At 37.1% G+C, this 13,401-nt stretch overlaps 1 protein-coding gene across 2 annotated transcripts in view; it reads right to left on the reverse strand.

Moving 5' to 3' along the window:
• Positions 1 to 1,369: 1,369 nt before the first annotated feature.
• The window catches only part of tent4b (terminal nucleotidyltransferase 4B), a 32,261-nt gene continuing 20,229 nt past the window's right edge, over positions 1,370 to 13,401 (reverse strand). The window contains exons 3-12 of one of the 2 annotated variants that reach the window (XM_079867993.1): positions 10,977 to 11,023; positions 10,270 to 10,390; positions 10,067 to 10,174; positions 7,725 to 7,853; positions 6,257 to 6,470; positions 5,975 to 6,101; positions 5,189 to 5,298; positions 4,913 to 5,046; positions 4,627 to 4,770; positions 1,370 to 3,445 (exon numbers count right to left, since the gene is read on the reverse strand). In XM_079867993.1, coding sequence (XP_079724119.1) covers positions 3,308 to 3,445; positions 4,627 to 4,770; positions 4,913 to 5,046; positions 5,189 to 5,298; positions 5,975 to 6,101; positions 6,257 to 6,470; positions 7,725 to 7,853; positions 10,067 to 10,174; positions 10,270 to 10,390; positions 10,977 to 11,023 — 1,272 coding nt within the window. In that variant the 3' untranslated portion in view covers positions 1,370 to 3,307. Of the gene's footprint in view, positions 3,446 to 4,626; positions 4,771 to 4,912; positions 5,110 to 5,188; positions 5,299 to 5,974; positions 6,102 to 6,256; positions 6,471 to 7,724; positions 7,854 to 10,066; positions 10,175 to 10,269; positions 10,391 to 10,976; positions 11,024 to 13,401 lie in introns of both variants that reach the window. The other variant, XM_079867992.1, reaches the window with a different exon arrangement.

Here is a 13,401-nt window from a genome sequence, read left to right on the forward strand (position 1 = left end):
ACATATTCGTCTTAACAGTAGTTATAAGAGCTAATAATATGACTGACAGCCTCCAAACAATGACTCAAAACAATTTCATTTCAAAATAAAGAGCAATCATGGAATATATATAAAAATAATAAAAATAACTGTTTATGCATATTCAATATTCGTTCCTTTTTGGGATTACCAGTTTTTAACATTGATGTGACTATTGAGAAGTCAACAGAAACAATGCAAAAGCTGCAGTTCTGTGCTTTGTACATATTAGTGAACCAGCTGGAATAGCCTACACTTCACAGAGAGGCACTACAAGTAGGAAATATACAAAAAGTATAATTAAACAGTATCTCTGCCTTTTTTTTTCTTCTTCTTCTTCGGTGACTGCTTTTGGAAAGTGATATGACAACAATTGTTCCCAAAACACTGCCATATATATATATATATATATATATATATATATATATATATATATATATATATATATATATATATATATATATATATATCACAGCTCACACAAATGGCAAATGGCATGTCATGGTATTGGCATGTCAAAGACAATTAAGATGAGGATGAAGTAAATGTCCAAGTCTGTCTAGGGCAAAGCTTCCCACCTGGACAAATGATGTAGCTCAATTCTTCTGCAATGGGTGATGAGTCTCCAACATAAAAAAAAAAACAAAAAAAAAAAAAAACCCCACACACACTTAAGAGTTGGGATTTGAACTATTTTAAGATTATCAATGTTTTCAGTGTTAAACCTGGTGCACTTCAAAATTTGTTTCACACCAGATGTTCTGTAGTACATAAAATGGAGCTGCTGGAGCTCAACCTGATAATACACTTAAAAATAATTCCTCTGAAAGCAAGATAAAAGTATTTTCTAATGGAAAAAGAGTTTGTACGTCCAGTAAATGTGCTAGCAGCAAATTTTAAATCTCCTCAACCAATACAGAACCAAGCAAAAATATGTGAATATATATCTATATATATCAATCAAAGCATACCTGACCGCACATAATGTCAGGTTTGCATTTTGTCAAGTTATGTTTTGCTGCTCCCAGTGACTATAGAACAATATACATTTGGTGGAATTTGGTATAGGCTAAACAGCCTATACCAAGCCATAGAACAATATAAAAAAATTCCAAACAACAATTGGTACTCTTAACATTAGGACAGTAACACAATTTACTGCAACTTCAAAACAAAATAAGTGTTCAGCAGAAATAGTAAATGTACCACTTTTATGTTTGATAGTTGTGCTGTAATTTTTTATTGCATGGATGTTCATGGATACATGTGTAGTAAACCTGTCTCTGGAGCACTGGCTGTGGCACTAATGATCCTCTTAATTGCTGTCTCTGCATCTCTCACTCTACAGTGGCATCCATCTGGTGTTAAGACTCCATAATAGCATCACATACACTCAATACAGTATTGCCTGATCAAAAGCCATCATCTCTTTAACTTACACCAGAGATCTGTGAGTATTTCAAAACTATTAGGAAAATCGTTTTAAAAAAAAATCAAGTCACAGGGGAATTACAGTGTATGAAATAACCTTAGGTTACACCACCACCTACTGTTTATCTGAAGAACTGCAATAATATTAATTTTGAGAGAACAGGCATTCTTACACAGTACATCAAGGTAGTGGAATGGCGAAAAAAATAAAATAAACAAAATAAAAATAAAAATCACATAAATTATTTTACCTTATCTCCATTTAAGTAGACCAGCCACAAATAAAAATGTTTAAACCACCTTTTCTATATACCTCTGTTAAAATGTACTTTCAGAAATATACTTGGTCACTCAATTGTTATCCGAAAATGGGTACTTGACAAAAAAAAATATATCGCACACTACATTACAAGCAACGATCATGTTTTGCCACTCAGCCCTAAGACAGAACACAAAACATATCTGGCCACTATGGTCAGCATATAGAAATCTGCTGTCATTGATAAAAATAAATACATTAACAAATACAACTTATATTGTGATGGGTAGAGAATTCAGAGGAACAGATTGAATACCACAGCTGTAGTGTTCGTCAAATTTCCAGATCATTGCACTCTTCTCCTCTAGCAGACAGACAGCAAGGATCTTGTTAGAGCAATCTCTCTCTGTCAAACACACAAACGCTCGCTCTCTCTCTCAAACACACAGTCTCTCTCTCTCAAACACACAAACGCTCGCTCTCTCTCTCAAACACAGTCTCTCTCTCTCTCTCAAACACACAAACGCTCGCTCTCTCTCTCAAACACACACAGTCTCTCTCTCTCTCTCAAACACAGTCTCTCTCTCTCTCTCAAACACACAGTCTCTCTCTCTCTCAAACACACAGTCTCTCTCTCTCTCTCTCTCAAACACACAAACTCTCTCTCTCTCTCTCAAACACAGTCTCACTCACTCACTCACTCACTCACTCACTCACTCACTCACTCACTCACTCACTCACTCACTCACTCACAGATGTAGTCAAATGTTAACTCTCTACCTCTCTTACTTGCCAAACAACAACAACAACAACAACATTCCACAAACAATACAACAGCAGAAGAGGCTGATGATAGGGGTTGGCAATTGAACCCAAACCCATACATAGCTGTGAGGAGCTGTTTTTCTATTAATGTGTGTACATCTATAGCATGGCAAAAATTGAACAATACTATAAAAGTATTATGAAACCATTTTCGTGTTTGATATTTTTTGGGTATTTTTAGTTTTTTTTTTGTCTTTTTTTCCTTTTTTGTATCGTTTTCGGTTTTCTTGTACAAATATTTGTATAATCTGTGTACATGACAAAAAAAGAACCACTCTTCAAAAAAGAACATGCATAATTTCTCTTGTACTAATTACATATGTTTTTTTTTAGACATTTAAAAATCTTTGCACTTTCAATATAACATTTTTATGTAATTTGAGTCTTTTTTTTTTTTTTTTTTAATTTCAGTTTTCCTCAGTGAGGCAAAAGTCCAGGGCTTCAGGTATTGCTCAAGTTGAATTCTCTCTCTCCTACATTCTCTGGTCCTCCACGTCTCCAGTAGAGCAGTGCAGCTCCCCTATGGGCAGTGAGCAGAAGCTGTGCAGAAGCCAGTGGAGTTCAAGCCTAAACTCTCCCACATGATTTCAGTCCCATGGCATATGCCCCACTTGACTTATTCTTTTTTTTGTGTGTTTTGTTCTTTTCCTTTTCCAGCTACAAAGTCACACGCATCCCTTGAACAGTGGGACAGGAGAGAAAAATGATACCACCAGCACCCTTCAGTGGTCAGAGAAATTAAGAGCAGGTGTGAGTCTGCAGTAACAGCTCCCCCTATCTACACAGGTCCCCATGCGCTACCTCACGCTGAGGTTTCCTCTTCTTTATGAGGAGTTTTTGAGACTTGTTTTGCTGCATCTTGTTGGGGTTGCTGTGTGACCCTTGAGCACTTTTGTTAGCAAGCTGTCGACTCTGAATAAAACAGGAAAAAAACAAATATGACATTCATTTTAAAGTAATTAAAACAGAAATTTACAGATTTAATATCAGTTAATGCATTAGGTATCATTAAATAAAAGTGAACATTTTAAAGCATTTATTAATCTAGACTAGTTTACTTATTGTTAATTTTGTGTCAAGGTTTGTTCATAATATATTAGTTAATTTACATATTCATAGTATACAATGCCAAGTTTATTAGACAGCTGGATTAGGAAACAAGCTAAAACAGGGAGGAGGAGGAGGAGGAGGAGGAGGAGGAGGAGGAGGAGAAGGAGAAGGAGAAGAAGGAGAAGGAGGAGGAGAATGAGAAGGAGAAGGAGGAGGAGGAGAATGAGAAGGAGGAGGAGGAGGAGGAGAATGAGAAGGAGGAGGAGGAGGAGAATGAGAAGGAGAAGAAGGAGAAGGAGAAGGAGAAGGAGAAGGAGAAGAAGGAGAAGGAGAAGGAGAAGAAGGAGGAGGAGAAGGAGAAGGAGGAGGAGGAGGAGGAGGAGGAGAATGAGAAGGAGGAGGAGGAGGAGGAGAATGAGAAGGAGAAGGAGGAGGAGGAGAATGAGAAGGAGGAGGAGGAGGAGAATGAGAAGGAGGAGGAGGAGAATGAGAAGGAGAAGAAGGAGAAGGAGAAGGAGAAGGAGAAGGAGAAGGAGAAGGAGAAGAAGAAGGAGGAGAAGAAGGAGGAGAAGGAGAAGGAGGAGGAGGAGGAGGAGAATGAGAAGGAGAATGAGAAGGAGGAGGAGGAGGAGGAGAATGAGAAGGAGAAGGAGGAGGAGGAGAATGAGAAGGAGGAGGAGGAGGAGAATGAGAAGGAGAAGGAGGAGGAGGAGAAGGAGAAGGAGAAGGAGAAGGAGAAGGAGAAGGAGAAGGAGAAGAAGGAGGAGGAGAAGGAGAAGGAGGAGGAGGAGGAGGAGGAGGAGGAGAAGGAGAAGGAGAAGGAGAAGGAGAAGAAGGAGAAGGAGGAGAAGGAGAAGGAGGAGAAGGAGGAGAAGGAGAAGGAGAATGAGAAGGAGGAGGAGGAGGAGGAGGAGGAGAATGAGAAGGAGAAGGAAAAGAAGAAGGAGAAGAAGGAGAAAAAGAAGAAGAGGAATAATAATAAAAAGGTGAAAAAGAAGGTCTCAATTATAGGAAGCCTATAGTCACTTCTAACAGGTTCTTACCTTATTTCCCTTATTAGTGGGGGTGGGCATTGTTGCTGAATGATTTTGAGATCTGTGATTGGACAGATTCCTTTCTGTATTCTCACTGTAAGAGCCTCGCCCACCCAAAGCTTTCGCTGTCTTATAGGGTGTTCCATCAGAATCCTGCAGAAAGCCAGTAAAAAAATAAATAAAAATAAATAAAAAAAAACACGTTTTTGTTTTCTTTTTTCTTTGTATTTCACCAATACAGACAAAGTAAAATCATTTATTTGGTTGTTTTATGCCAAAAGTATGAAGTACTTACAGCATCACTTGAGCTAGAGGCCGTTAAAGATGGCGATGACGATGATGATGGTGATGAAGGAGAAGAGGGGGAAGGAGAGGAGGAGTTGGATGACACTTTGCTCCGGGGGACAGGAGGAAGCCCAACACCATCCTCTGAAAGGTTATTATTACACTCATCAAGTTCCTCAGGCTTAACTAGCAGTGTGACATCATTTGCTATAGAGAAACAAAAAATTTGTATTCAGCTTTCTAGAGTGAGAGATGGATCAAAATAAGCTCAGAAATAATGTCTTACCATTACAGTTGAGGACCGGCTCTTTGTTGCTCTTCTGACCCCACTGCACACTGATCCAGTCACGGTACTCTGCTACTTCCTGTGTGACACGGATTATTCTACCTAGAATACTGTGGGGGGGAAAAGATAAAACCAATCAAGAATCAGATCCTGATATTATCACAGAATTTTTTTTTCCACCTCTGTTAATTAGATTTTACAATATTGTCTGTCAGTTTGCAGTTTTTTTTACTGTCTTTTTCTCCACATATTGTATGGCATGAGCTGACCTATGCTCAGAAATGTATTAGAAGCATCAAGCTTTTTGCGGGAATCACTTGGTGTCATTCATCGTACGTACAAATTTGTGCACAAAATCTGCGTATAAACGTTTTCACTCACAAAACAAATCATGATTTGACTTTCGTATTAAAGTTTATGAAAAAATTGAGGAACAAATGAAACCACACGTATGCAAAAAAGTGCACAAATATGCGTATATACATGTTGCCGACAAGAGATCTGAAAAAATTCATGTGCTTATTGTAGTAAACTAGGTGAAAATCTTCAGTGTATAAATACAAATATTCCTTGCAATTAATAGTGACTGAGACCCATTATCTATGAAAAGGTGTGCATATTCCCCAATCAAGAGAGCTTGAATACAGTGGTCCTAGTGTTTATATTACATCATGGCTCAAAGTGTCTCTATCAAATTCACAACACCAAATATATTTGATATATTGTCCAGCCCTAACAGCTGAGAAAATGAAACGCACACATCTCTTACAGTTCTCTTTGTCTCACCTCTCTGACTTGTTGTTGGGGTAGTACTTGGCAATTGGGGATACAGCGTGACTTAAGACAACATAAGCGTAATCAAAAGCCTCTTTCACCTGCATCGCCCCATATGAACTTCGTCCGACATCATTTCCTGTGGCACACAAACACACAGAAACAAATTATAACAATTAGAACATCTTCCAAACAATCTATGATGCTATTTTCATATCAGTTGAACGGTTTAAAATGCTAAGCAGTTGACTGTTTAAATCTTATCAGTGTGTGCATAAGGGTTTGTATGTGTACCTGGCTGCAATGGATCTTCAATGTAAAGCATAGAGGGTCTGTACCCATCTAGCATGCCTTTCTGCACTTCATCTTTGGCCACGTATGAGCCACCGTCTTTGATCCTGATCCCCGTCTTCAGGTAGTTAAAATTCCGTCCGTACAGCTCAAAAAACTCAATCAGCAGCACACCCAGGTTTGCGTTTGAACTACACACGTCCTCTCTATAGTGCAGCTGGGAAATAAAACAGTAATTAGAATTGTGATGAAATTGCTATTTTAGCAAAAAAGCCTATAAACAATTTCCATTAAACGGGTGATTTTCACTTCGAATGTAAATCTGCAGAGGCATATTTACCTCTGATAACAAAAGCAAGCTTTAGCAAGCTGATATTCACAAAGAGAAGCATTACATCATTTTCCAGTGTTGAGATGTATGCATTAAGTTGTATTCTAATGTACACTGCTGTTCAAAAGTTTGGGTCAATAATATTTAAATGTCTTATGCTCATCAAGGAATAAGTGTCAAAAACACAGTAAAAACAGTAATAATGTGAGATATTATTAAAGTTTAAAATAACCATTTTCTATTTTCAAGGATTTTCCTGCGTTTAAAATATTTTGGCCGCCAAAATGAATCTTTGTCCCACCAAAGGTTTATTTGGTTTATTTAATGTGATGATACCCACTGCTAGCCGGCTGCTTTAAAACACTCCTGTGAGTGTTTGTGTAAGCGCTCTGTGAAGAGCGTCAAAAGCTTTCTATTTACAAGGTGTTTTCCAGCGTTGAGCAATGTAGCCAATCATAGACACATCTGATTGGCCATTGCGTTCACATGCTCAACAGATATGTCTTAAGTTAGTCAGAATCCCTCAACACCACTCAAAAAGGTTGAGTTTTTGTTCAGCGAGAGTTCTGCATGCTGACGAATCCTTTCATTATAACCGACAAAGTGTAAGCAAGATGTAAATAAAAGATTAATTGCACAGCATAGACAGTTTAATTGATAATATCAGCAAAGATCTTTGCTTGCTTTCTGTATATATATTGTTCATGCTGCTAACTACATTGCAATGCAAAGAGTCTGGATTAACTATATTTAAATGCACAACTGAATCCGATTGACCGTGATAACCATAGCAATGGACAGAACAAAATGCGATACTGTATGTCAAATGATTTGTATATAAAGTCTTTGAGTATAAATGCAAAATAATAAACCTGACACCTTTTCTATGTAATGTGTTACTTTGCCGTTCATTTTATTACTAACTTTTCAAATCAGTCATTGAATTTATCTGTACAAATTCGCAGATTTTTAAATCTAAGCACTGTTTTATGATCCGTCCTGAAAGTGATTATTTTTAATTTAATGAATAAATAGGACAAGTTCATATTTCTTTGCATTTATTTTGACTTTATTGTCAGTACTTATTCATTTAAATACACACTCTCAATAGTACCATAAAATAAGTATGTAGAATGTTACCTGTAAGAAGCTGACAGCCATGAGGAACAGACTGTATGATCCGATTCCTCCTGTGAAAACCTCATTCAGCTCTCTTTGCAGTAAAAACTGCTTCAAAACCAGCACCAGGTACGGTAACACAGGATATTGCTGAAACACACACACACGTCAGAACATGATTGGGAGAGCCAATAGAGTGGTGCAGGTATGACATCACTTTGTAGGCCCGGTTCCATTGTCCCAAAGTCAATGGGTTTTTTGAATGGGGTTTTGGTTAAATGGCTGAAATAAGGCCTGCGGTGAACAAGTTCAAGACACTTTCACGTTTTATTCTACTACATGAAATACATCAATATTACCCCACTTAATGGTGGTGATGTTGAATTTGTGGGACCGTGGTTTAAAAAAATAAAATTAAAATAACTATAATACATATAGCCTACATATACATATACACAAATCCGGTAAAGCAGCGCCGCCATTACTGCGTGCCTTGCTGCTAAGGAAGTAGCGTGTTGGTCCCATAGGCGGCTGTAAGAACATGCATTTTATTGCTACAACTGGTCGTGGCTAAGGCCATCCTTAAAAATATGCCGTAACAGCCAAAAAAAAAAAAGGGTCGGTAGGTCGGTCTATTTTTTTTTTTTTTTTCAAGATTCAATGTTAAAAAAAAAGTACAATTTTGGTCACGGGTATTACGTAGGTATGAATTTAAACAAATTTTCATATCAGGACTTCACTGACAGTTTTCCAGAACTTCGTGCCAAGTTTAAGAGGTGTCAATAGAAAGAAAAAAAAAGAGATTTTGATAAAAAAATAAATAAAAGAAAAAATACACTATTAAATGTATAATATAATGTATAATATAATATATATATTAATGCATACATATATTAAATAATTAGAAAACCTGAATAAACTGAACACCAAAGAATAATATTAACTAGGCCTACTGAGCGCTGGTGACGCGTTCATGTGTAAGGGCGCTGCCAATAACGCACCTAAAAGCTGTCTCAAAGAACCGGCAAAAGTAATGATTATTAGTATGTCAAATATATCAAGGAGACATTTCAATTGTTTATTAATAAACAAGTGTTTTCTGTGTCAAAGATGAAGTTGACGATGCTGACTCGCGATCTTCGCAGTAGCCTAATGAACGCGCCAGAGAGAAATGCACATTTGACAAATTACATAAGCAGAGAACAGTCTGTTTTCTTTCGTTTTGAATTGTTTTGTTTAAAAGTACACATTTCATACTTTATATATATATAAATGTATATAAATATATATATATATTTCTCAGGTCTGTGGGGCAAGTAGCTTATACGCTGAGTTTCGGTTCATTTAAGAGACGAGCGCACTGCCTGCATGCTATTTAGCCTATTTCTTATTTATTCAATCCAGGAAATTGGTTGATGAAACATTGATTAAAATTAAGATACAATTAATACAAAACGAAATTCACTTTAAAGAAAGGCTTTCTACAAAAACAAACTTAATGAAGTGGTCAAAATGTCTGCCCACTCCATTTGTCTCCCGATATTTTCGGGATCATCTTATCTTATTCATGCTTTTCACTTTTCATATAATCAACATGAAATTAAAAAATATATATTATTTTATTTAAACATGAATATGAAACTAAATCGTTTTTAATGACTTGGCTACAACGCCTATTAACCTACAGTAGCCTATACAGAGAAATTTAATGTCGGAGCGTCTTGCCAGTGAGCATGATTTTCGATCAATCATCGAATATTATTTTGCTTGATATGCCAATCCTTTATATTTGGTATTTTAAATGCCTGTTTGAAATTTCATGTGAAAGTTTTAATTGTAGTGCTGCTTTCAGAGCGTTCACGTCCGTAACATTGTTTCTTCCTCATAAAATGCGAACTAATTCAAATAAAATGAATTATGTTCTGTGGAGAGTCAACCCTTCTTCATCCGGTGGGTATATTACTTTTGGTTTGCGCAGTGTAATTCATTCAGGTACAATTACCAAACATATCTCAAGGTCTTTTTGTCTTTTTATTAATTTAATTAATAAACTAATTATATAAAACTATTGTCAGTGCACTACAAATAAACTGGTTCTATGCCTTTACTTTATTAATAAAACTTATTTAAAAAATACAAGGCTTAAGTAATTTATTTTCCGCCTGGGACATGCACAAGCCTTCTGCATTTTTGTTTTGCTTTTCCCTCCATTGTACCGAACCGTGATGTCTGAACGGAGGAATGAACCGAACCGTGACTTCTGTGTACCGTTCCACCCCTAATATATACACATATTTATATATTTCAACCTCAACACACATACATATATACACATACATACATACATATACATTCACACTCACCTGTTTGAAGTCCTTAATGAGGTTTGCAGCTTTTACACCACTCTGTACATTAAAGCTGATGTCCACTTTTACCTCTGTGTGTGCATCTGTCAGTTTAATGATGGGGACCTACAGACACACAGAGCATTAAAGACAAGCAGGGATGTCTGACAGATGCCAAAAAACACCCAACACACATGTATGACACATGGCAGTGCTCGTACCGTTGCTTTATCCAAGACTTTGACAGAGTTTTCATCTGCCACTTGTCTCTTGCGTAGCGCCTCTTCCAGAGTCCAAAGAGGTAAAGTCTCCCAGTGACCAAAAACCACCAAGTCTATATCACTGATATAAAGAGAGAGGATACAGAGGAGAGAAAGTTTAAAAAAAAAAAGCAAACAGAAATCATTCTCCTCTTAAGAAATAAATAATCCAGTAAAAAATGAATCTGTGAAAATTAAAAGTTTGATGGCTTTTAATAAATAAATAAAAATGATCTAAGTGCTCCTAAGTATGTTAAGAATTTACTGACGTCACATAACCGAGTGCTAACTCAACTGCTTCAGCAACTAGAACACGTGTGTGTTGGCACAGACAGATTTATTCCACTAAACCAGTTCAGTAATCCAGGTGTTGTATAAAAGCAGTACTGGTGTGTGACATGAGATTGGCTCTCACAAAAAATGCACACAGATACAGGATAAACAGAGCTAAAATTACAAATCTTAATCCCTCCATGCAAACACAAAAAGTTCAAATACACATACATCTACACGTCATAATACTTGTGTAATACACAATTACAAAAATTCTTCAAATTTAGTTTAATTCAAACCACAAAACAGTTGTACGTATAAGACCATGCAAGATACCATAAGAATATTGTGCTCAGTGAAAAAATGTAGCAAGAGAAAAAAAATCATAACATTACCTTGTAGGTAAATACAAGCCTGTGCTGAAGCTGCCAAACACTTCAACCTGCAATCAGAAAATAGGAAAAGAGGTTCAACTCAGTCTTCCCCTACAAGAACCCAACAAACATCCTGTGTTCATATTTAAAACTGATAAAAAAAATGTTTTAAAATCTAAACATGCAAATCAGAGTTTCTGTCTGAGTGCACAAATGTAATTATTTGCAAAAAACACACAAGGACTGAAACGGGTGAGAAAGATGTGAACTCAGATGCATGAATATATGTTGACAGTTACATGCTATGCAAGCCTATGGTACAATGTACTCAACACCTTAAAAGGTGCAGTATGTAATATTGACAGCTAGCGGTTGAAATGGGTACTGCAGTCCAAATTCAAAATATTGGAGAGTTGTTCCCCCCACCCCCTCCTCCTCAGACTCGATGCTCACGCGGATTGCCAGATTGAGGACGCAACAGGGACGAGCGCAATTGACAAAGGAAGGCAAAAAGCCTTACACTAAGTTGAAGAGTTGATTTATCTGCGTTTTAATATGCCTCTGGTCATAGAGCTATTTAGACTGATGCAGAGGCTTTTTAGGTCGGGTAGAATCTGCGATCACTGACCCAGTTTGTTCGCTGGCTTCCATGGCTGCAATATGCTGTGTTTTCCACCAACTGGCCACCTGGGGTATCGAAATACTATTAGGTAAATAGGCAGTGGGTGGGATCACACAGACCAAAACAAAAACAGACATTCCGACACAGAATGCACATTTCAAAGTGGAACAACTTTCTGTAGAACTGTATTTTGGCATGTCTCCTAAATATCAGGAAACATATGGTATTTTTATGCTTTAGTTCAGTCAAAACAATATATACAGCACATCTGAGCTAAGCATAAATAATTAACCCTAAAACAGGCAAGTGTGGAAAATGATCATAAAAAAATTATTTCATATCACGTTTTATATCATCTGGACTTTTGAAATATTTGATGTAGTTTGGATTTTATGAGTTGTATCTCCCAGGATATGTTGCCCTATTAGGGTATAAAAAAGGCCGCTATTTTTTTATACAAAAAAAATAAATAATAATAATAATAAAAAAAATAATAATAATAATAAATAAATAAATATATATATAAATCCACTGTCCACTGTCTTGCAGGGTTTAGCTCCATCCCTAATCAGTCATATAATGTAATTGATGATACAACATATAATTTTCACCCCTGTTCTATCCTAAAATGAGCTGTGTGAAACCCTGTAAGAAAATATCCAGTTAAAAATGCAAAGATGTAGTCAACTAAACGTAATAATACCAGTTTTACATGTGAATATTAACATTTTCAATTTTTTTTTACATAAAATACATAGGCATAGATTGAGAACGGGGACTGTGTACAGGGTGCCCAGAGGCCAGAAGGACGAGTTTTCTACTGGACCCCCCACCAGCCACAACCCACCACTCACCCCGGAATGCGCAATAATGCCATGACCGGTAAAGAGGGCCCAGTTTACCTTCAGACACAATTCATTGTCAATACTGTGGATAATCCTTTTTTATACCCTAATCTGGCAACGTATCTCAGGGGACACTTTTCAAAAAGCAGTAAATAACAGCATGAGCAACACAACTTAATTTTCTTTAAAAGTAAATTTAAAGAAAAAAAGTTCTTAAAGTCCCCCTGTGGTGAAAATCAAGTTTAGAAATGTTGTTATAAATATTAGTAAATATATGTAAATATTAGGGATGTCAATTTTCACAAATTCCCATGATTGATCGTCGTTTCAATTAACGCTCAATTAATCGATTAATCGTTAGCCTTAATACTGCAATTTGCGTCCACTGCAGTGGCATATAGCCAACAGCATGACAGGGTCTGCAAATGCAGCTCAAAACGCTATGTTCCTCACCAAATGAATGAGGTGGGTTTTTAATATAAATAAAGGGCTAGTAGGATTGTAAAATGTTTCGATGTGATTGATCATTTAGTTAAATGACTCATTTAATAATCAAATATAACGACTAATACAACGTGTCAATAACGCCACAGCGGCTGTCTACCTGTATACAAATCTGAGTTCGAACTGTACCCAAATCAGCTGAACTGTCTGGGGATGGAGTCTCCATTTCCCGGGATGTGGCCGAAATCACGAGAGCTCGTCGGCTGCACGATTCAGCTCTCCTGGAATGTAAATGGCTCGAAGGGACCCTTAGATGCTTCTGACTCCATAAGAGGAGATGGCGGGCGAGTTGCGACATACGGCAGGAGCGCAGACCACCTTGTCGGTTGATGTACGCTACTGTCGCCATGCTGTCTGAACGGACTAGTACGTGTTGGTCCTTGACCAACGTTCGAAAACGGTGCAGAGCCAAACATACTGCCAGCATCTCGAGGCAATTGACATGCCAAAGGCGCTGGGGTCCTATCCAGGGGCA

Source organism: Squalius cephalus (genome assembly GCF_949319135.1).
Source record: "Squalius cephalus genome assembly, chromosome: 3".
NCBI classification, from domain to species: domain Eukaryota; kingdom Metazoa; phylum Chordata; class Actinopteri; order Cypriniformes; family Leuciscidae; genus Squalius; species Squalius cephalus.